Source organism: Panthera tigris, chromosome C1 (assembly GCF_018350195.1).
Source record: "Panthera tigris isolate Pti1 chromosome C1, P.tigris_Pti1_mat1.1, whole genome shotgun sequence".
Lineage (NCBI taxonomy): Eukaryota > Metazoa > Chordata > Mammalia > Carnivora > Felidae > Panthera > Panthera tigris.
Window position 1 is genome coordinate 45,586,232 of NC_056667.1, and position 23,348 is coordinate 45,609,579.

At 40.9% G+C, this 23,348-nt stretch overlaps 1 protein-coding gene across 6 annotated transcripts in view; it reads right to left on the reverse strand.

The window, feature by feature from the left end:
- The window catches only part of FYB2 (FYN binding protein 2), a 124,358-nt gene that overhangs the window by 55,508 nt on the left and 45,502 nt on the right, over positions 1-23,348 (reverse strand). For all 6 annotated transcript variants that reach the window (XR_006221497.1, XR_006221496.1, XM_042997365.1 and 3 more), the window contains exon 5: positions 1,961-2,061. Coding sequence is in view for 4 of the 6 variants with exons in the window: in XM_042997365.1 (XP_042853299.1) it covers positions 1,961-2,061 (101 nt within the window). In the remaining 2 variants the exon portion in view is untranslated. The remainder of the gene's footprint in view (positions 1-1,960; positions 2,062-23,348) is intronic.

Consider the following 23,348-nt stretch of genomic DNA (forward strand, 5'->3'; position numbering starts at 1 on the left):
TCTCCCACCTTCCTCCCTTTCTGCTATCCTATGCTCTGTTACTCTCCATTGAATCAGTGACTTATTTTCTGAGCCCCTTCTCTTTCAGTCATAAACACCTGCCTCTTTGGGAAGTACACAAAGAACCCTCAGGGAAAGACTGTATAGAGGCTTGAGTTAGTGGTTCCTTCTGTGGGTACCTCAGGTGATGTCCCCTGGCAGGTTCACCTTGAACATGTGTGGCCTGAGGAGATCAAATGCAGGCCTCCAGCTTCTCATTTTCAATATGCACCTTCACCCTTCATGACAAGGGGCCTTGCACATGTCCAAACCACACCTATACCACCCCCCATGAGCTGCCCTCTCTGCAGCCCAGTCTGTCCTGGGACTTAGGGATGAGACCCAAGCAGGACCTCGGACAGCTACTTGGGAGGGGGGCATTCTGAAGGTCTTATGTATCCAGAGACAGAACGTATAGGCTCTGACTGCCGCATCTAAATGGCCCTGTGAGCCCTTGTAGAAAGGCGTGCAGTTGGAATTTAGTCCAAATGGAGCCCACGGCCTTTCTATTCAAAGCATGGTTTGTAGACCAGCGGCATCAGCACCACCAGGGAACTTGTTAGAAATGAAGACTTTCAGGTCCAGCCCCAGAGGTACCAAACCAGATTATGTTAAGCAAGATCCTCAGGTGGTTCATATTTTAAATGTTAGAATTCGAGAAGCCATATTCTGATGTTGGTGCCCAGACACTGCAAGAATGGGACAATCCTGCCTTATGGAGGCGAGAGGGGAAAGGAGTTGCTTTTCTTGAGGCTAGTATTTTACAAGCCATATGGAAGAGTCGAACCTTTGCCCAGTCGAAGAGTCAGAAAGAGGTTCTTCAACCCTTTATTTCCTGGGGGAGGGAAGCGAAATTTCAATGGGATCCCAACTCCTGCTCCACAAACCTCTTCTGTCTGTATCCTCAGGCAAATGACTTCTCCCAGAGCCTTGGGTCTTTTCTCCATACAATAAAGAAGCTGAATCAGATGATCTCTCTTTAACCCTCTCTCCAGGGAAGCAAAAACATTCTTGAATGAGAAGCAGAAAAACAGTGCAAAGAGCAGGCATCTTAGAGCCTGTTTCACAGTAGAGTTCTACCATATATTCCTTGTGTGACCCTGTACAACTCAATCTCTCTAGTACTCAGTTTCTGGTCTCAAAAAGTGGGCGAATAAAACTGCTGTATCAGCAAGGATGCACACAGAGAGCCCAGAGAACACACAGAACCACAGAACTGTGGCCCACAGTACAGGTTCAGTAATATTAGTGTTCATTCTGACACAAATATTTGTGCCTTTTATAGAGAATCGGCTGATCCTATAGGCAGAACAAAGACACAGAAATTTGTAGAAATGTTATGAGTTCCTGCTTGTTCATTTTCTTACCTGACAGGGTCTCTTTCTTCCTAGATAGGTCTGAGCTTTGTCGGCAACACCAGAGGCTGGAAGACTTAGCTCTGAACCAGTGGTCAGATCCATTAAATGAATTCTCTGCTGCTATTCAGACTAAACACAGGGACCTAATTCTCATAGTCTGTTATCTCCCTCTCCACACACAGAGTTACCAGGGGAGTTCAAGAAAGACACCAGAAGAAGAGAGAGGAAGTTTCTATAGGAGGGGGAAGGAAGAAAAATGAATTGCCCTATCTTGATTTTCCCTCCCACATATCTATAGAAGGCAAGGCATCTGAGTAGATTGGTGAAGGAGAGAATAGAAAGGATAGAGAGAAGGCAGCACTAGGAGTTGTGAGATAGCAGTGATGCCCAAATGGATTTATTTTTATTTTTAAGAGACCAGACAAGGGGGGGGGGGGGAATGACATGGTAGACCAGCATGGCTGTGAATTTTTAAACTCATAGTTAGCTAGAGGGAAAATACCACTTTTGTTGCATTTTCATTCCACACAGGGTTACAATATTAATTGGCTTAGCAGACTTACCATCAGCAATTTCTTTTGCGGTGCACAGGTTAATGGAGTTGCCAGAGTGTTTCAGATATGAAATTGTCGCCTCATAATTATGTGGTTCTTCAAATTCAGCACTGAGAAGCATGGAGGAAACAAAAAGGTTACTTAAAATAAAACATTGCTTTAAACATTTTAAAACTTTTTCTATTTTTTTTCTTCATTAGAGAAGTAATATGCCTGACAAATATGGTGATTTAAACAGATGTGGAAGGCACACCACCCCTACTCTCAACCTACAGGAATTCTGAAAAAACGTAACAATACAGAGAATTATATGAAGAACACATAACTCATCTAGACATCAATAAAGTCTCCAGGGGCCAGATATAGAGAAAGAAAGTCACAACTAAAGATGTATCATATGCAAAGAGAATTAGATGCAAAGGGAAACTGAGACAGATAAGGAAAGATCTTAATGACTGCGTGGCCGAGGATTTTCTTTCTGAGTCAGAAGTTAAGTCTCAGACACAGGCTTCCACTGAACGGGATGTTAGATCCAAGCTATCAGCATAAAGTTCAGAGTCACAAAATGCCATTTCATCCGTAAAACAAATTGTAAAAAATATGTGTGCCGGTTCCCAGGGAACGGCAGGGAAGCTTGGTATCTGGCTCTGATCACAGGAGCTAAGAAACCGAAAACTTGAAACTGAAAACTTGAAAACCTAGCACAAAGTACAAGTGGGGTTCTAAATGCATGGTGTGTATTTCAGAGAGACACAGAGACAAAATAGTGCTCGAAATCCAACCCTCTCTTGTAAGGCAAATCTGAAATCGTTCTGTAAAGATGTTTCCACAACCCAAGGCACCTATGGTCTCCAAAGGAAATAATTCCCACATGAAACAAGCTCAGAGTATAAAAAAAAAATGCAAACCACACAAAGAGATGAGGTACCACAGATAGTCAGATATAACAGAACAACAGAAATAACAGAATGACGTGCAAGTGATTTAAAAATAAGTGTTTCAAATGTTCAAAGAAATAAAGGAGTAAAAGCCATTAGGCAAAAACAAAACAAAAGAGAACAAAAAAACAAAGATAAAAACAAAAAACAAGAGTGTGGAAAAAGAACCACATAGATTTAGGGACAGGAGACAGGAGTTATAGAAATCATAAATACAGTTGTTGAAATAAATAATGTATATGTTGAAAAGTAGACCAGACACAGCAGAAGAGAGAACTGGAGAATGAGTTAGATCTAAGGAAGTCCTTCAGAATATAGCACTGAGAGATGAAGAGATGGAAAATATTAAGAGAAGTTAACAGTGGGGAAGACAGAATGAGAAGGTTCAAAATATAAAGACTAGGAATTCTAAAAAGGAAAAAGAAAAAGGATGAAGAAAAGGAATCAGTATTCCCATGATAATAGCTAAGACTTCTAAAATTAATAATGGACACAAATCCTTCTACTGAAACAGCTTCAACAGTAAGAAATAATGATAAATCCACACTTACACAGTTTGTAATAAGTTAGCATAAGTCAAAGAAAAAAAGAAAAATGTAAAATCTGGGTGAGAGAAAATATAGATTACCAAGGAGCAGCAGACTTACGATGGACTTCTTTCTAGCAACAATAAGTGGTGGAGACTGTGGATAATAAGTATACTGAGGAAAGATATCAGTATCAAATTATCTTCTAGCTAAGTTGTCATTAAAAGTGAGGGAGTAACAAAGATCTTTTCAGAATACCAGTACACACGTTTACTGCTCATAGATCCTTGCTGAAATACATCAAAACATTCAAAGAGACTGAACTAGTAATGAAGTAGGATATAGGAAACCATGGTGGGGGAGTATTTAGAAAAGATGGCAGAGTAGGATTATCCTTAGCTCACCTTGTCCCACAGACACAGTGATATAACAACTACATCTATGGAACTAACTCTGAAAATGATCTCAAGACTGGAAGAACACACCTTGCATGGTTAATTGTACAGAAACCACATGGAAAACGATAAGGGGGTAGAGACATAGTTGGGAAGAAAATTCCAAGCAAAACTAACCAAAAATGAGAGAGACACCACAAGCACAGAGAAGTAGGATCAGACCTGACCCCAGGCACCCCAGGCACTAGGGGTCTGCATTGGAAGAAAAGTTCTCCTAAACATCTGGCTTTGAAAACCAATGGGGCTTAATTACCCACAGGAGCTTTTAAAACCAGCAGACTTAACTGTGGGAAAACAAGGCAGTAAAAGGAAACTGAGTCCTCTCAAAGAGCCCACACACTCAATAACTTGGCTGAGACACAACACAAAAGCAGCAGTATGAAAGGTGTCTGGGGTGTACATTAAGTTTTATTTACTAATCTCAGAACATGTGCTGTCAGGGCAGGAATCTTCAGGAGATTTCTCCAGGAACAAAAGCAATGGTGGGCACCACTTCTCTTCCCCCAAACACTCCAGATGGCCAGATACTTGCGGGAACCAGCTCTAAAACTCTCCAACTTGCTAGCAACACGTGCCCCACCTCCGTGTTCACCTGCAGACACCCCCCCCCCCCCCAGCCCACCCACTTCAGCAGGTGTCCCTTCAAAACAGCTCCTGCCTGGCCATACCCTGCATGTGGCCCCAGCAGAACCCAGTATCACTCCAAAGTGACTCCTGCCCTAGGGAGAAGGGGAGATAATCTTAAACACTAGCACACCCATAGTTCAAGCACTGGCTGTTGAGGAAGTGGGCCCTGCTGTTGGGTGAGGCTACAACTGTGGCAGAGAGGCTAATCGCAGACATATAGTCTGAAGGCTGACCTTGCCCACCTAGAAGCCCCTGCCCCCCCCCCCCCCGGCCTCAGACAGGCCTCACAATAGCTCAGGACCAACACTGCCCAGTGTGCTCACAACAGAGAAAACGGGTCATTGAAGCCAGCTGGTCTGAAGGCAATCACAATGCAGACACAGCAGTAAGGTGCACACAGTAAGCCCACAAAGGAGACATCCTTGGAGTGCCTGGTTCTGGTAATTAGGAGGAATTGTGCTATAGGACACAACAGGACCTCTTCTATACAAGGCCGTTACTTTTAAGACCAGGAAAGGTAGCTGACCTCCCTAATGCAGAGAAACAAACACAGAGAGTTAGACAAAATGAAGAGACAGAGGACTATGTCCCAAATAAAAGAATAGAACAAAATTACAGCAAAAGAGCTAAATGAAACTGAAATAAACAATATGTCTGATAAAGAATTCAAAGTAATGGTCATAAAGACACTCACTAGACTTAAGAGAGGATAATCTCAATGAGAAGTTCAACAAAGAGAGAATAAATATTAAAAAAGAATCAGTCAGAGATGAAGAATTCAATAACTAAAAAAAAAAAATACAAAAGAGGGAATCAACAGATTAGAAGATGCAGAAGAACAGATCAGCCATCTGGAAGGCAGAGCGATAGAAAGTACCCAAGCTGAACAGCAAAAAGTAAACAAATAGTTAAATAAAGGTTAAGGGAATTCAGGGACATAATCTAACACAGTAACATTCACATTATAGGGATCCTAGGAGAAGAGAGAGAAAAGGAGGCAGAAAACTTATTTGAAGAAATTATAGCTGAAAACTTCCTGAATCTGGAGAAGGAAACAGAAATCCAGATCCAGAAGGCAAAGAGAACCTCTAGTGAAATTAACCCAAGGAGGTTCACACCAAGATACATAATTAAAGTGGCAAAACATACTGATAAAAAGAAAGAATTTTAAGGGCAGCAAGAGAAAAGAGTTACATACAAGAAAAACCCCAAATGGCTATCCGCTGATTTTCTAGCAGAAATTTTGGAGGTCAAAGGGAATGGCATGATATATCAAAGTATTGAGGAGAAAACAACCTGCAACCAAGAACAGTCTACCTACAAAGACTACTATTCAGAATAAAGAAAATATTTCTCAAACAAAAGTTAAAGGGAGTCCATCACCACTAAACCAGATTTATATGAAGTGCTAAAGGGATTATTTTGAGTGCAAAGAAAAGGCCAAAACTAGAAGAAAATCATTAAAGAAAAAATTTCACAGGTAAAAGCCAACATTTAGTAAAGATAGATTAATCACTGATGAAGCTAATATGGAGGTTAAAACACAAAAGTAGTAAAATCACTTATATCTACAAATATCAGTTGAGAAATACACAAAATAAAAAGCTGTAAAGTAAGATATCAAAGAACATGTAGAGGAAAGTAAAAATTTACTGCTTTTAGAATGTGTTCAAACTTAAGTGACCATCAAATTAAAAAGACTGCTATACACATAAGATGTTACATATGAACCTAATGGGAACCACAAATAAAAAACCTCTAGTTAAGACAAAAAAATAAAAAGAAAGGAAGACAAGTGTAATACTAAAGGAGACATCAAACCACAAGGGAAAAGAGCAAGAGAAGAAAAAAGGAACCAAGAATTACACAAAATCATACAGAAAGTAATTAACAAAATGACAGTAAGTAAATACCTATCAACTTTAAATAGACTAAATGCTCCAATCAAAAGACACAGGCTGACTGAATGGATATAGAAACAAATCCACATACATCCACATCCAAATCCACAACAATTCATATACATGCTGCCTATAAGAGACCCACTTCAGACCTAAAGATACACACAGACTGAAAGTGAAAGTTGGGAAAAACATATACTATTTAAATGAAAGTAAACAAAACAAAATTCAGGGCAGCTATCACTTTTATCAGACAAAACAGACCTTAAAACCAAGACTGTAGCAAAAGACAAAGAAGGGCACCACATAATGGTAAAGGGATCAATCAACCCAACAAGAAGATATAAAAATTCGAAGTATCTATGCACCCAACATTGGAGCCACTAAATGAATAAAGCAAATATTAACAGACTTAAAGGTAGGAATTGACAGTAATACAGTAATATAGGGGACTTTATTACCCACTCGCATCAATGGATAGGTCATCCAGACAGAAGAACGAGGAAACAGTAGGTTTGAAGCACACATCCGACCAGATGGACCTAAAAGATGCATACAGACCATTCCTTCCCAAACAGCAGAATACACATTTTCTTCAAGTGCACGTGCAAAATTCCCCAGGATAGATCAGTTAAGGCCACAAAAGAAGTCTCAGTAAATTTAAGCAAGCTGAAATTATACCAAGGATCTTTTCCAACCACAACAATATGAAACTAGAAATCAGTTACAAGAAAAAATGTGGGAGGAACACAACTACGTGGAGGCTATACAACATGCTACTAAACAACGAATGAGCCAAACAAGACCTCAAGGACAAAGTAAATACACGGAGACAAATAAAAATAAAACACCACAGTACAAAATCTTTGGGACGCAGCAGTACAGACCTACCTCAAGAAACAAGAAAAATCTCAAATAAACAACCTAACTTTATACCCAAAAGAGCTAGGAAAAAAAAAAAAAAAAACAAAGCACAAAGCTAGTAGAAGGAAGGAAATAATAAAGATGAGAGTAGAAATGAACAAAATTGAGACGAAAAAATTAGAAAAGATCAATGAAACCAGGAGTCAGTTCTTCAAAATGATGAGCAAAATTGATAAACCATGAGCCAAATTCATCAAAAAAACAAGAGAGACGACTTAAATAAATACAAGTAGAAGTGGAGGAGAAAGAACTGAAAGTAATGAAATACAAAGGATTATAATATTATGAACAATTATATGCCAAAAAAATTGGACAACCCAGAAGAAATGGACAAATTCCTATAGATATACCATCTTCCAATACTAAATCAGGAAGAAACACAAAATTTGTATAGATTGATTGCTAGTAATCAGTAATCTAAATTAAATCAGTAATAAAAAAAAAAACTCCCAACAAGCAAAACTCCAAGATCAAATAGTTTCAGGGTGAATTCTACCAAACACTTAGAATTAATATCTACTCTTCTTTGGGGGTGCCTGGGTGGCTCAGTGTCTGAGTGTCCGACTTCAGCTCGGGTCATGATCTCACAGTTTTTGAGTTCAAGCCTCACGATGGGCTCTGTGCTGACAGTTCAGAGCCTGGAGCCTGCTTCCGATTCTGTGTCTCCCCCTCACTCTACCCATCCCCTGCTCGCACTCTGTGTCTGTCTCTCAATAATAAATAAATGTTACAAATTTTTTTTTAAGAGAAAGAGAAAAGTTACCCTACTCATTTGAAGAGGGCGCTATGATTTTGATATGAAAACCAGACTACGATCAAAATAACAAATATAGCCCCAATCTCACTTAAAAGATTTTGGCCCAAACTCACTAAATAAAATACCAGGAAAATGAGTTAATCGGTATTAAAATTAACTCAAGAACAACTAAAATTTATTCCAAGATGTCAAAGATGGATCAACATCAGAAAATCTACCACTGAGGGGCGCCTGGGTGGCGCAGTCGGTTAAGCGTCCGACTTCAGCCAGGTCACGATCTCGCGGTCCGTGAGTTCGAGCCCCGCGTCAGGCTCTGGGCTGATGGCTCGGAGCCTGGAGCCTGTTTCTGATTCTGTGTCTCCCTCTCTCTCTGCCCCTCCCCCGTTCATGCTCTGTCTCTCTCTGTCCCAAAAATAAATAAAAAACGTTGAAAAAAAATTAAAAAAAAAAAAAAAAGAAAATCTACCACTGCAATTAATTACCTTGAAGAAATAAAAGAAACCAGAGTATTTTAAAAGGTGCAAGAAAAAAAATTCCACACAAACTCTCTTAATTAGATTAATCTCCAACAAATATACTAAATGGTGAAGTGTAACAGTTAAGTTGAGATCAATTCTACTGGAAACTCCTGCAACAGAAAAAAAGAGAAACTCATAGAAAACTAGACAAAAGGACATTGCAGACATCACAGAAGAGAAATACTGAATAGCTTATAACAATAAATGCACAGCCACATAGTAAACAGGGAAATGGAAGGAAGGCAATGAAGATTAGTTAACACCCACCATTTTAAGCAAGAATCCCAAAGTTTGAGAATAATATCTCATTTGGCAAGAATATGGAGAAACTGGAATTTTATACTAGTTTGAGGGCATAAAGTGGCACGACCATTTTGGAATATAAAACTGAAGTTGTTTACTTTTGTTTAGAAATTTTATTTCTAAGTAAGTAACTTAGGGAAACCCGGTTATATTCACCTGGAAATATATGACATGATTACTGCAGCATCATTTGAAAGGGTGAACATTCGAAACAATTGGAATGTCCCTCCATAAGGGAACACATGAACAAACTGTGATATGTCCATATGATGGAGTAGCTATAATATGCAAATGATACTGAATAAACTAGACTCATATGCATCAATATAGGTAGAATAGGAAAACACAGCTTCAAAAAAAAATCATGTTGCAGAATGGTAAGATGGCATCCGTACAAAAATGTAAAATACTGTATCTTCAACAAATACGAATTTGTTCAAGTGTAAGACATACGCTAAATGGGGCGTCTGGGTGGCTCAGTCGGTTAAGCCCTGACTTTGGCTCAGGTCACGATCTTGCGGTTAGTGAGTTTGAGACCTACATTGGGCTCTGTGCTGACAGCTCAGAGCCTGGAGCCTGCTTCAGATTCTGTGTCACCCAATCTCTCTCTGTCCCTCCCCCACTCATGCTCTTTCTCTTTCAAAAACAAACATTTAAAAAAGTGCTGGGGCGCCTGGGTGGCTCAGTCGGCTAGGCGTCCGACTTCGGCTCAGGTCACAATCTCGCGGTCCGTGAGTTCGAGCCCCGCGTCGGGCTCTGTGCTGACAGCTCAGAGCCTGGAGCCTGTTTCAGATTCTGTGTCTCCCTCTCTCTGACCCTCCCCCGTTCATGCTCTGTCTCTCTCTGTCTCAAAAATAAATAAACGTTAGAAAAAAAATTAAAAAAAAAAAAGTGCAATATTCCTTACCCTGAGTCAAAGTTAGGAAAAAAAAAAAAAAGACATACACTAAATGGATACACTCCTGTATCCACAGTATCCCTGCCTCTGGGAGGGAGAAAAAGGAGACAGAGGAGTGAAATGAAGGGGACTTGTGCTGGATCTGTAACAAATGGAAAACCACTATTTCACTAAATGTGGATAGGAGAGGGAGGAGAAAGGATCACCCATGATATTCCCACCTTAACACAAGTGAGGTCTTAGTATTTTGGTATTCTTCCTAATTTTTTCCATTTATAGGTGTATTAGTATACCTGTTGCTACAGACAATGAAGAGGTTGGAATTCTCTCTTTTCTTGTTCCTCCTTCCCTATTGATTATTTGTATTGCAAGCACATTCCACCCAATTGTTTTCCCTCATTTGACCAGCTTGAGTATTTTCAGGGTTTTTTTTTGAGTCATATTCTCTAAAGATGTATGAACAGTTCACTTTGCTGAAAAGGAAAAATTATGAACTCTAATGCATCAGTAATTTCTCCCCTATTTTTTCCCCTCCCCTATCATAAAGCAATTGAGAGAAACTTTCTTAAATTATAGACTATGCCATGTATCTCATGCTCCAATGACCTAACAATCTCATCAGGTCTATGGTAAATTAACTTTATTAATAAGAAACAATTTGTGGAAAAATTGAAAGAAGAGTTCTAATCAATTTCTTGGACTACTTTTGTCAGAAATGAATAAATATCTGACTTTAGATGATCAAAAAGAATTTCAACTGAATATTTTTAAAAAAGTGTCTTTCAGATAAATTGTCTTTACAGAGAGGCAGTCTCAGTATTAATGTTAAAAATGAAAAAAGATATTGTAGATGTATTTAAACCTCTTTTTTTGCTACCTGAGAATATCTTTTTATCCTTTTCCTGGTCCATTAAAACGAGATCTGAAATCTGCCTTGATTTAATATAGTGTGGGTCAATATAAAGAACTTGGATAGCAGGGAAGAAATAAGCATACGATTTAAATAAATCTATGCGTCAAGCTTTTGTTTCCACATTTATTAAAATAACTGTCTATAGTCTGTCTCCAGGACTGTAGACATCATTGGGAGACAAGCACAGATTTATAGACAAACTTGGAGCTTGGGGTCAGACAGATATAAACTCGAATCCTAGCTCTTCTACTTTCTAATTATAAAGTACTGAATAAATACCTTAGTCTCCGTTTCCTACTCCTTAAAATAGTAATAACAAAATCTAATTTAAAGGTGTATTGTGGATATTGAATGAAATATTTGCTCTCTGTACATAAGCATTCCACTCAAGTGTGCTAGTAATATTATTGTATTGGAGGACAGAAGTTATAATATTAAAAAAAAAAAGTTTGACATACATCTAAGGGGCAACTGTGATCCCTTCCAGAGACCTTGGGGGAGTGGGTGCTGTCTTCACACTCTCCCTCTGCTGTGCTCCAGCTCTCAGAGGGGAGCTCTTACACATATCTGGTGCCCTGGTTTTTAGTCTACTGCCATGGTTTTTGTGGCTGCTATGCAGAAGATGCCCCTCAACCACCTGATTCTGATGGCCAGGGGGCCTTGTGTTCCTGTGTTCCATAAGTCTGTAATAATAAAGAGACAGTCCTTGGCAGGCTGCCACCCCTAGGTCAATGCATAAATATCAGGCTGAAACACAAGAGCCGTCATTCTGTGAAAAAGGCCCACTTGCTTATCCTGGAGTTTTGGCCTGAGGGCCAGGCTTCAGGTGTGGTACACATCTAGAGGCCTATGGAGGGGCTCTCAGGGAACATAAACCAGTGGCCGCCATCTTTATATAAGCCTACTTCTGCCTCACTACAACTCACAGGCATCTCCTGGAAAGGAGCTTATACATTTGTCTGCAAGCCTGATTGTTCTGTTACCCAAGGGATACCTTCAGATTGCCCAGCTCTGGTAGCCAGTGAGGCTTATGTTTGTAGACATACAAGACAGTATATATTTGAGGACTGCTGGTGCCAGAAGGTCTGGCTCCTCATCAGTGTGAAGCTGGGTGCTGACTGAAGTCCTCTCTTTGGGACAGTGGCAGGTCTTAGCATACCCTCAACTCCTGGGAGCTATTACAAACATAATAGGCTGCTTAGATGATCAAAAAGGTTTGAGATAACACCAAGAACTAGGGCAAGATTGAATGATAAGGTTTACCTCCTACATGAAACCACTCCTTCAAGAGTGGGACAGGTGACTATTTCATCTATTGTACAGAAACCAAGAGAGAGACAAGCAAAATGAAGAAACAGAGGAATATGTTACAAACAAACAAAAAACCCCACAAGATAAAACCCCCCCCCCCCACACACACACACACATTAATGAAATGGAGATAAGCAATTTACCTGATAAAGAATTCAAACTAATGGTCATAAAGATGCTTACCGAACTTGGTAGAAGAATTCATGAACACAGCAAGAATTTCAATGAAGAGAAAATATAAGAAGTACCAAATCGAAGTTACAAAGCTGAAGAATACAGTAACGGAGCTGAAAAATACAGTAAAGTCATTCAACAGCAGAATAGATGAAGCAGGGGAAAGGATCAATGAATTCCAAGAATGGGCAGTGGAACTTACCCAATCAGAGAAGTAAGAAGAAAAAAGAATGAAAAAAAAAATGAAGATAGTTCAAAGGACTTCTAGGACAACATCAAGCAAAGTAACATTCACATTATAGGGTTCCCAGAAGGAGAAGAGAGAGAAAGGATCAGAAAGAAATAATTACTGAAAATTTCCCTAACCTGGAAGAAAAAAAACAAAAAAACCAGTAACACATGTAGACCTAGGAATACCAGAGAGTTCCAAATGAAGTAAACCGAAAAAGACTCACACCAAGACACATTATAATCAATATATCAAAATTAAAGATAAAGAGAATGTTGAAAGCAGCAAGAAAAAAAAAACCTGTTACATACAAGAGAACACACATAAAACTAACAGATTTTTTCAGTAGAAACTTTGCAGGCCAGAAGGGAATGGCATGATTTATTCAAAGTGCTGGAAGAAAAACAACTTCAACAAGAATATTCCACCTGGCCAAACTAATGTTTAGAACTGAAGGACAGAGTTTTCCAAACAAGCAAAAGTTAAGGAGTTCATCACTACCTAACCAACCTTACAAAAATGTTAAAGGAATTTCATTATGCTGAGAACAAAGGGCACTAATTAGTAACAAGAAAATGTATGAAAATATCAGCAAAGGTTAAGTATATGGTAAAGGTAAATATATAATGAGGTAGTGGATTTATATTTATATCATTTGTAAAACTACTATGAATGTTAAAAAACAACAGTAGTAATAATAACTATAACTACAATAATCAGTTAAGAAATACACCACATAAAAAGACGTAAAATGTGACATCAAAGATACAAAACATGGGGATAGATTTGTGTTTGAATTTAAGTTATCAACTTCAGATAGACTGTTATAAGTATAAATTGTTATTTGTAAGCTTCATGGTAACCACAAAGCAAAAACCTATAGTATATACACAAAAGATAATGAGGAAGAAATCTAAGTGTGCTACTAAAGAAAGTCATCAAACCACAAAGGGAGAGACAAAGAGGAGAATAAAGGGACACAGAGAGACTATAAAACACTCAGAAAACAATTAACAAAATGGCAATAAATACATACTTATAAAAAATTACTTAAATGTAAATCAGCTAATTTTTCCAATTAAAAGACATAGAGTAAATGAATGAAAATAAAAAAACAAAACAAGACCCACCTATATGCTACCTACAAGAGACTCATCTTCAGATTTAAGGACACACAGATTGAAGGGTTGAAAAACAGAGGTTCCACAGAAGTCCTCATTACAAGGAAAAAAATTGTGTTAACTATGTGTGGTGACAGATGTTAACGAGACTTCCTGTGATCACTTTACAACATATACAAATATCAAATAATTATGATGTACACCTGAAACTGATAGAATGTTATATGTCAATTATACCCAACTAAAAAAGTTTTCTTGACGTTTGCATTTTCTTCTTATTGAAAGTTCTTTTTATTGCTGGCATAGCATCAACTTTCTATCTTTTCTTTTTTACAGAAAACCTTTAGTAATTTAAATATATAATAAAACATTGTTTCTAAATGAGATCTTCAACATTATGTAAGTTCAAGAAGAAACAAGTCCTGTAAATGCAGGGCTAGTGTTACAGATGATTCACAAAGGAAATGTTCTTTCTTTTCTTTTTTTTTCTTTTAGTGCTTTCTTTTTATATTTGAGAGAGAGAGAGTGTGAGCAGGGGAGGGGCATAGAGAGAGGGGGACAGAGGATCTGAAGCGGGCTCTGTGCTGACAGCAGTGAGCCCATAGTGGAGCTCAAACTCACAAACCGCGAGATCATGACCTGAGCCGAAGTCAGACGCTCAACCAACTGAGCCAGCCAGGTGCCCCAAAAAGAAATTTGCTGTCTTTGGACCCTTGGAATTCTGTCTTCAAAATCAACTTTTGAATAGTTTGAGTCACGGACTTGGGACCTCCTGTCATGGTTGTTTCTACTTGCCGTGTCTACCCCTAGATGATACCTCTCTTTTGGACAATAATGTAGTCAACCTCTGTATGAGGCTGTACATTCTAGAGAATTGGCTCACAGAGCTCATTCGACCTGCTCACTTGGTCCAACAGTGACACTGTCCATGGTATTAGCTACAGTTTGTTGAGGTTTGCCATGTGGTAGGCACTGTGCATAGGTTCGTCATATCCATCTCTCGCTGGCTGTGTGGATGCGAGCAGTCACTTAAGACCTCAGAGCTTTAATTCCTTCAGAGGCTCACTGAGGAAAGCTACACGAGGGGAAGTTGAAAATTTTCACCGTAAGGTGGCTTTGGAAAATCTAAAACAGAGCTTCCATTAGGTAGAAAGACTGAGACTTCAACAGCAAAACCTGTTAGCTCTACTTCGGTATTTAATTAGGGAGGTAGGTCTAAGTTGAAAGCCAAGCCTCTTTGACTTCTTATTTCAGTGGGCCATCCATTTTGGAGAGAAGAACAGGAGTAGCTTAGCCAGGAGTCACTCTGTGTGACACTGCACAGGTTCCTGGTGACAAGGGAGCCCAGGCCATCTGATTTCTCAATTATCCAAAGTCCCAAACTGGGCAAATTCCATTTCCAACAAATACTTTTTGTAAGACTACTCTCCCCATAGGGCTTCACCTTAAGAAATCCCCCTCTTGAGGGGCACCTGGGTGGCGCAGTCGGTTAAGCATCTGACTCTTGATTTCAGCTCAGGTCATGATCTCATGGTTGTGAGATTGAGCTCTGCAACGGGCTCCACGCTGAGTGTGGAGCCTGCTTAAGATTCTCTCTCTGTTCCTGTCCTGCTCTTTCTCTCTCTCTCTAAAATAGAAATCAATCAATCAATCAATCAATCAATCCTCTTGAGTGAAGGGATTGGTGAGGAGACATTAAAAAAAGACTAGGACTTAAATGCTATTTACCATGGATCTCAAAAAGCATTTATGCCAGGTTCACAAAAATACATGATAAATTTTCAAGGAGGATTTCTTCCACAAGCTATTAAAATTCTGTCTTCTACCTATTACTGCTTAAGAGGAACCACCAACCAAGCCGCTGAGCATCATGGTTTGAAGATGACACAGGCTTTGGAAAGACAGATATGGGGTGAAACGCGAGCTTTCCCTGGCCGTGACCCTGAGCGGGTATTTGGCCCTGAGTATCTTCTACCTGTAGTCCTGTTTTTCATGAGAACGAGAGGATGTAAATTCCGCTGTCTGGGGTGGTGCTCGGCACAGAGGGTTTGCTACCCCTGCTACCGCCACCTCCACTTTTCCTGCCCCTTCTACTTCTTCCACGAGCCCACGTTCCCACCACCCGCACTTCAACTTCTACCACCTCGACCATTAGTTCTTCCACTTCTTCCATTTTAACAGAACCCACACACACAGGTTTATGCATATATATCTCTAGATGTGATACATATGGTTTAAATGTCTGCATAGGTATGTCTATATACACATGTTCATACACACACGCGCGCACACACACACACGTGGGGAGGTGTGTAAGCCCAACCTTACCAGCACATTTCATAACCTTACTAATTCGCCTTTGATTTCAACAACAACTCTAGCAAATACAACGTCCCCAACATCACTCAGCGCTGGGCACTAGATATTTCTGTGTTTTCCATCAATGGATGTATAACCCAATTCTTCCTGTAAAGGGCCACCAAACTATGATGACTGATGGTTAATTCTCTGTGTTAACTGGATTGGCCACCAGTTGGGCAAATGAAGCGTTCTTTCTGGGAGCGTCCATGAGGCTATTTCTGGATGAGATCAGCATTTGAATCCATGGAGTCGGTACCACAGATCACCCTCCCTCCTGTGAGGAGACATCATTTAATGCACTGAGGGTCTGGATAGGACAAAAGGTGGAGCAAGGAGGAATTCACCACCTTTTTTTCTCCTGCTGTGTTGATTGACCTGGGACATCTCATTTCATCTTTTCCTGCCCTTGGACTGGAATTTTTACTACCAGCTCTCCTGGCTCTCAACCACAATACTGTAGTGGCAACCACAACACTGGCTAGGAGTCCTGGGTCTCTAGCCCACAGATGGCACATCACAGGACTTCTCAGCTTCCATTACCAGCGTGCGAACAAGTTGCTCATTATCAATCACTAAATATTATGTACACATTGATATTTATGCACATAATGTACCTATGTACCAGATATTATGTGCCTCATTCTTTTAAGTTTATTTACTTGAGAGAGGCAGAGACAGCACGAGAGGGAGAGGGGCAGAGAGAGGGAGAGAGAGGCCCCCAAGCAGGTTCCGTGCTGTCAGCGCAGAGCCTGACGTGGGGCTTGAACACATGAACCATGAGATCATGATCTAAGCCAAAATCAAGAGTCAGACACTTAACTGACTGAGCCACCCAGGTGCCCCAATGTGCATAATTCTAATATAGAATACACAAATATTCTCTAACTCCTGCTGGTCCTGTTTCTTCGGAGAACCCTGATACAATGACCAAGTAAATGCTATTTAAGTGCTGTGTAACCTCATACAATATGCCACGGGAGCCAGGCATAGTCCCTAGTTCATTGCTCTTTTCCTCTGGACTACAGGTCACTCTAGAATCAAGGAGAAATTGAAAAATGAGAATAATGAAGCATAGCACGATGGTGAAGGTCAAGGAGCTTATGAGTGGGTTTTGGAGAATATTTTTCAAAACTTTGTAGGGTGATCCAACAGTTTCACAGATTAATCCTTCTCCGCGTCATTTCTATGGGGGAAAATGTGTTGGAGTATCACTGTACTTTTCCGTGCCTGACATTATCACCCATAAAATAAGAACAGTATTCTATTACTTAACCTATGTTTTGAGGTGACGGTGCAATCGATGAAACCATTGTGAACTTGGGCATGGCTTTCTGAAAGCACGTTGCCTTCCAATGCCACCGCTAAAGCAGGTTCTTCCGTAACCAGCGGCAACTTCTGTAGCATGAAACAAAACGACCTGAAGCCCTCATTTTCATCAGCAAGGGCAACTTTTAAGGTATCTGCATTTCAAATTTCAGGGTGTCCCTTTCAGGTGGCCGGAACTTCCAACCCCAGCTGTTTTACAAAAAGCGAGAGCGGGCCATCCCCAGAGCTAGAGGCAGGCTTTCGGTAGCAACCCTGTTTCCCGACTCCAGCCCGTCGGCAGCACTAGACCCTGTTACAGAGCCCCCTCCTACCAACAAACAACAAATCGCTGCGATTTATCAAGTGTTTACAACATTGCCGGGCACTCTGCAGAATTACAGATATTCATCTCAATCCTCGCAGCCACCCTAAGAGGGAGGATTTATTGATTTCACCGTCTCCCATGTGAGGAAATGGGAGGCCCAGAGATATTAAATTACGTTTCTAAGATCACACAGCTTGTGTGTGGGGCTCAAAATAGGAATCTGAGGTTATCTGAACCAAAGTCTGTGCTCGTAACCCTTCACAACATACTCCCTGGACCTTCTGATTTTCAAGTACTGCAAAAGCACTCAATTTAAACAGACTTCAATTACGCGGCTGATGAGAAGTAGCAGATCTTCTTCCTGCTTTCAAATAATTTATAATTTAGACAGGAAGGTGAAAAACGCCCAAGAGTCTGGAAAATAACAAAAGTAGACTGTATATGATGAGTCTCAAAACAAACACCCTCTAAGTCCATTCTACGATTGAGCCAACATCTGCCCAACTATTGCGTGCCGCACTGTGCCCCACACACCCAGCCACCATACGTTCTAAAATGTCGGATTACCTGTGGTTCCTGCACACACAAGGACACTTCCTGCCTCAGTGTTTCTGCATATGTGGTCCTTCTGCTTGCCATATCCTTACCCCCAATGGCCGCTTCACAAACTCTGACTTATTCTTTAAAATATGAATTGTCAGGGTGCCTGGGTGGCTCAGTCGGTTGAGCGTCCGACTTCGGCTCAGGTCACGATCTCGCGGTCCGCGAGTTCGAGCCCCGCGTCGGGCTCTGTGCTGACCGCTCAGAGCCTGGAGCCTGTTTCGGATTCTGTGTCTCCCTCTCTCTCTGACCCTCCCCCGTTCATGCTCTGTCTCTGTCTCAAAAATAAATAAATGTTAAAAAAAAATGATTAAAATATGAATTGTCATGGTCTCTGTTCCTTCTGAATCTATTCTCCACAAAGTGGTCAGTATGATCTTCTAAAAAGAGGACTGGAACCTTGTCACAGACCTGCTTAAGACTTCTGAGGCTTCCTGTGACTCTTAATGAGAAACAGCGACAACGACAAACCATCAGCCACCTCCCCTTTATGATCTCACTTCCAGCAACTTCTCCAACCTCCTGTTCAACCATTCTCCTGCTCTCCCATGACACTCTAAGCGCGCTGGCCTCCTTTTTGTTGTCCAAGGACGTCATGCTCTCCCCCAACTCAATGGCTTTGCAAATGCTGTTCCTGCCACCTGGAATGCCTCTGTATGGCCAGCTCTTTCTCAAGTGTCAGGTCTCCCCTTACACATTGCCTTCAACAAAGTCCTTCTCCTTCCTTTTCCAAATAACCCTCTTCCCCCCATTTCTGTCTACACAACCTTTGGCTGTATACAATTCTCAGTAGTCGTCCTAATCTTTAAGTCATTTCATTACTTTTGTAAGTTTAATTTTTTTCTCTTTTGCTCTGTGATTGTATGTATCACTCACTGCTGGGTCCCTAGTTACAAAGACAATGCCTGGCACATTTTTTTGGAAAAATGTTTGTTTGTTTATAGAAAGAGAGAGTATGAGCAGGGGAGAGGAAGAGAGAGAGGGACACAGAGAATCCCAAGCAGACTCCATGCTCACCATGGAGACTGACTCGGGTCTCAATCCCAGGACTGTGAAACGGAGCCGAACATGGGGCACGATCTCATGACCATGACTTCATGACCTGAGCCTACATCAAGAGTTGGCCAACGTAACCGACCGAGCCGCCTGGGTGCCCCACAATGCCTGGCACGTTATAGGCTCCCAATGATCCGGATCCTCCTCCGATGCTCACAGAAATACTGAAAACTCCTACAAAGACAGACAGATGATGTCACATCATGAATATGTTCACTTAGCTCCCCCTCCGTGCCAAGCACTGTTCCATAATACAAAAGCAAACGATAGACAAGGTCCTAGAATAACAAAGAAAATAAACCAGAATTATTATTTGAGGCATTAATAAATAATAACAGAAGAATTTAGCAGGCCTCTGTGTGGAACAGATGGCACATTGGGAGAGGAGACACAAGGTCTGGTCCAGGAAGTGGGCATGTATTTATCATTTTGTCTTACATTTCGTCATCATTTGCTTATCTGAATTTCTTCCCAAGTAAAACGTATATGTCTGAGAGCAGAGACTTCGTTTTGTTTTCTGTGACATTATCAGCATCTAGAACCATGTCTGGCACATACTTGGGGCTCAAAAAACGTTCATTGACTGACTGATGGACAGAAGGAATCCTGGACGATGAAAAGGAGCCATCTAAAGATCTTGGAGATCACTCCTTAACACAGGAAGAAGCAAACATGAGTGCTCAGTGAGAACATGCTTGCTGTGTTTGGGGAGAGGCCAGAAGGCCAGTCAGTGGGCTGAAGACAGTGAACAAGGGAGAGAGGGAGTTAGGAGGGGAGTCTCCAGAGTACAGAGCAGCTAGAACACGTAGGACGTTCTTCGCCTTGATAAGGAGTTTGAATTTCATTCAAAATGTCAACCGGAGGGAAAGTGCTCAGTGATTAGTTTGGTTAAATAACTATGGAATGCAAAGTGGAACAGGCCCACAGAAGGTAAAGAAGAAAGGACTGCCTTCCAGAAGGGCTAAAAATAACGACAAGCTTCTTGGTAGTGTCACTTGAAGCTGATGGCTAGAGTAAGAAGGAGCAGAGGACAGAGATTATTACATGTGAGTCCATATCTTCACATGGCAGGAGCCCGCCCATGATATACAAGGGCAAACCAAGAGCCCAGATTGTCTTAAATTATTTAGCTTTAATATTCGCAGGACAGGATATTGGACATGCAGATCAATGCAAAATATACAGATGACAGAATCTGAGAACGCTTTGTTTATATAAAAGTTCACGGACGGTGAAAGTTTATCTGTCTATCCTTCTCCTTATCAACCTGTCATTCAATTAGCCCATCACTTACTCAGTTATTAAGTAATTATTACTTGCATGTCTACTTCCTGGGGAAACAAAAGCGAGAAAGAGAGATAATCGTGGAATTTAGAATCTAACAGATATCTCCAAAAATCTCTCATGTTACAAAAATTCTGAGACAGGGTGGTGTAGTTGAAAATCCTTATAAATACCCAGTCCTCAGTTTGCATCCCAGATAAGCTCTTATACTTAAAGTTTTTTTTTTTTAATGTTCATTTATTTTTGAGAGAGAGGGAGAGAGAGAGACAGAGCGAGCACAAGCAGGGTAGGGGAAGACAGAGACAGAGTCACAGAATCCAAAGCAGGCTCCAGGCTCCGAGCTGTCAGCACAGAGCCCAATGCGGGGCTCGAACTCACAAGCTGCAAGATCATGACCGGAGCTGAAGTCGGCTGCTTAACCGACTAAGCCACCCAGGTGCCCCTGTATTATCTTACACTTTAGAGCAAGTCATGAAATGTCTCTGAGCCCTTGGTTTCTCATCTACAAAATGAGAATATGAATTTTGCCCTCCTAAGATGATCATGGGACTAAAATGTGGCCATAGTCCAAGATTAGTTTCCATTCAGCCTTTTCGAATAAACCTATGTACAAAAATAGGCTCTAAGTCTGCAACTTTAGTGTCTAATTTCTTACTAAATCATGAATTTTTCCAGCTTATCATTCAAATGCCACTCAAGAGAGATGAGACTTGTTAACACTTCGATACTTTAGCTCTACCCTGGCCAGCCTCCCTCACACGGATCTTTCTACAGACAGAAAAAGAAATCTTAAGGCAGGAAAGGTATTCGAGAATACCTGTGTGGACAATGTCAAGGCTTAATGTGTAGAGCAGACCACGAGTCTTAAAAGTTTCCCTCTTTGGTCATAGGTGAAGGTCTAGTGTGAATCCTCTGTAAGGCAGCCTGGAGGGCTGGTTCATAGGTGGTACTCTGAAACATGCAGACAAGGTCAAATCCTGGTACTGATGATCCAGCTGTATCATCTCGAAATCCTTAACCTGATTCTATGGTCAGGGAGTCCACTAACCACCAATTTCACGGGGTAGTTATGGTTGGAAGCTTTAAAATGAGAGAGTAGACATTAAGTACAGGGCACAAACCTCCGTCCGTGGCAAGTGATCAATAAACAGAACCTACAGGTGAACTTCTCTTTAAAGGAGGAACACTTGAAACTATGATAGAGAAAACCCCCAAACACGTGTTCTTGCCACCAATGCCCTTGGAAAGACAGGCCAAAACAGTGGCCTTGCTGTGTCCCTGAAATCCAATTAAAAAGGGATAAGAAGAAGTTCCTGAAGTGGCCTGAGCTGAAGCCACCTGAACATTCTAGGTCTATGACTTCATAAGGCACAGGCTTCAGCAAATTCCCTCTCCTCATTCTTGCCCCATGGTGATTGAATTAAGCATGCTGAGATGTCAGGGCCCACCTTCACCTCCCAGATACCATCAGGAGGAGCCCGTTTTGCTGTTGGTCAATCAGAGCAGGTCTATACCAGTCTGGACTACCTGAAATGCAGCCATTCGAGAAAGAGCACTGTAGTTGCAAACAACATAAAAACTAGTCCTAAGAAGTTCTGGTCTTACATGCACAAAGGCACAAGGACATGTTGTTTTAAGTAAAAAAACAATCCCAAATAGCTTTCAGGAAGGGTCAGTCTTGTACTGAAAGCTGAGGATGTGCCAAGCACTCCACACGTGTTAATGCCAACAATGATGGAAACAGCAAATCACCTAGAAACTCTCTCATATCCCTCTTTTGCCCTCCTATCTCCTTCTCTACAGCTGATCCTGCAGTCACTACATTTCCTCCACAACACATCTGGAGTCCCTTCATTTTGTGAAATCTCCATTTCTACCACCTTGTCCATATCAAGCGATTTAATCTCCTTCTCAGTTTCCTCATCTATAAAACTGGATATCATCTACCTCTTCAGACTGTCATAAATGGAACCATACGTGTGAAGAACTTAGAACACGTAAAATATGAATGCTGATTGCTTGCATTTGTTGTTATCGTCACTCTTTTGCTGTTGCAATGGCTTCTGAAGCTGTCGTTCTGTTTCTACCGGTCTCCATACTAAGTTTATTATTTATACAGCATCCCAAGTGATCTTTACAAAATAAATGTCAGCACGTGTCACTCCCTGGCATAAAACTCCCGTGGCTTCCCAGCATATTTAGAGCAAAATCCAAATTCACTCCATGGCTCTCAAGACCATCACTGCACCAGCCCACTGTGCTCCCTCCTTGCTGGTTCTCTCAATGTGCAGATGGAGTTCTCCCTTGAGACCCCATTCCCTCTCCTGGCACATCCATCTCCTAGACCTTTCATGACTGCGTCCCTCATCATGCAGGTCTCATCCTGAATATCACCACGTCTGGCCTCTCTTGATCATCCTACACTTCCTATATCCTAGTTACTATTCGAATGCTCTCGTTAATTTGCTTTATGGCACTTACCACTATTCAAATAAAGACTACAGACGCATTTTGCTTGACCACCGTGGGCTTGTTCTGTTATTATCAGTATTTTACATGAATGCCTTAGGTAAGGCATTTATTCCCATTTCCACAGGATCTATCCTTCCCCGTCATGTAACGCATGTCCTAGATGTAGTGACATAATCCGCTCAGCCCTATAAGACATCTGTGTTTCTCACTCTACATGGGGTAGAAATACCAGAATGCAAATATAAAAGCATGTTCCAAAACATTAGGATGAAAGAGATCATCAGGAATATTCAAAATAAGCTTATGTTATCTTTTAAAGACTATCATTAAAATGAAGACACAAAATCAAAAAGTTCAGGAGAGAAAATGGTGGACTCCTGGGACCCACCCACAGACCC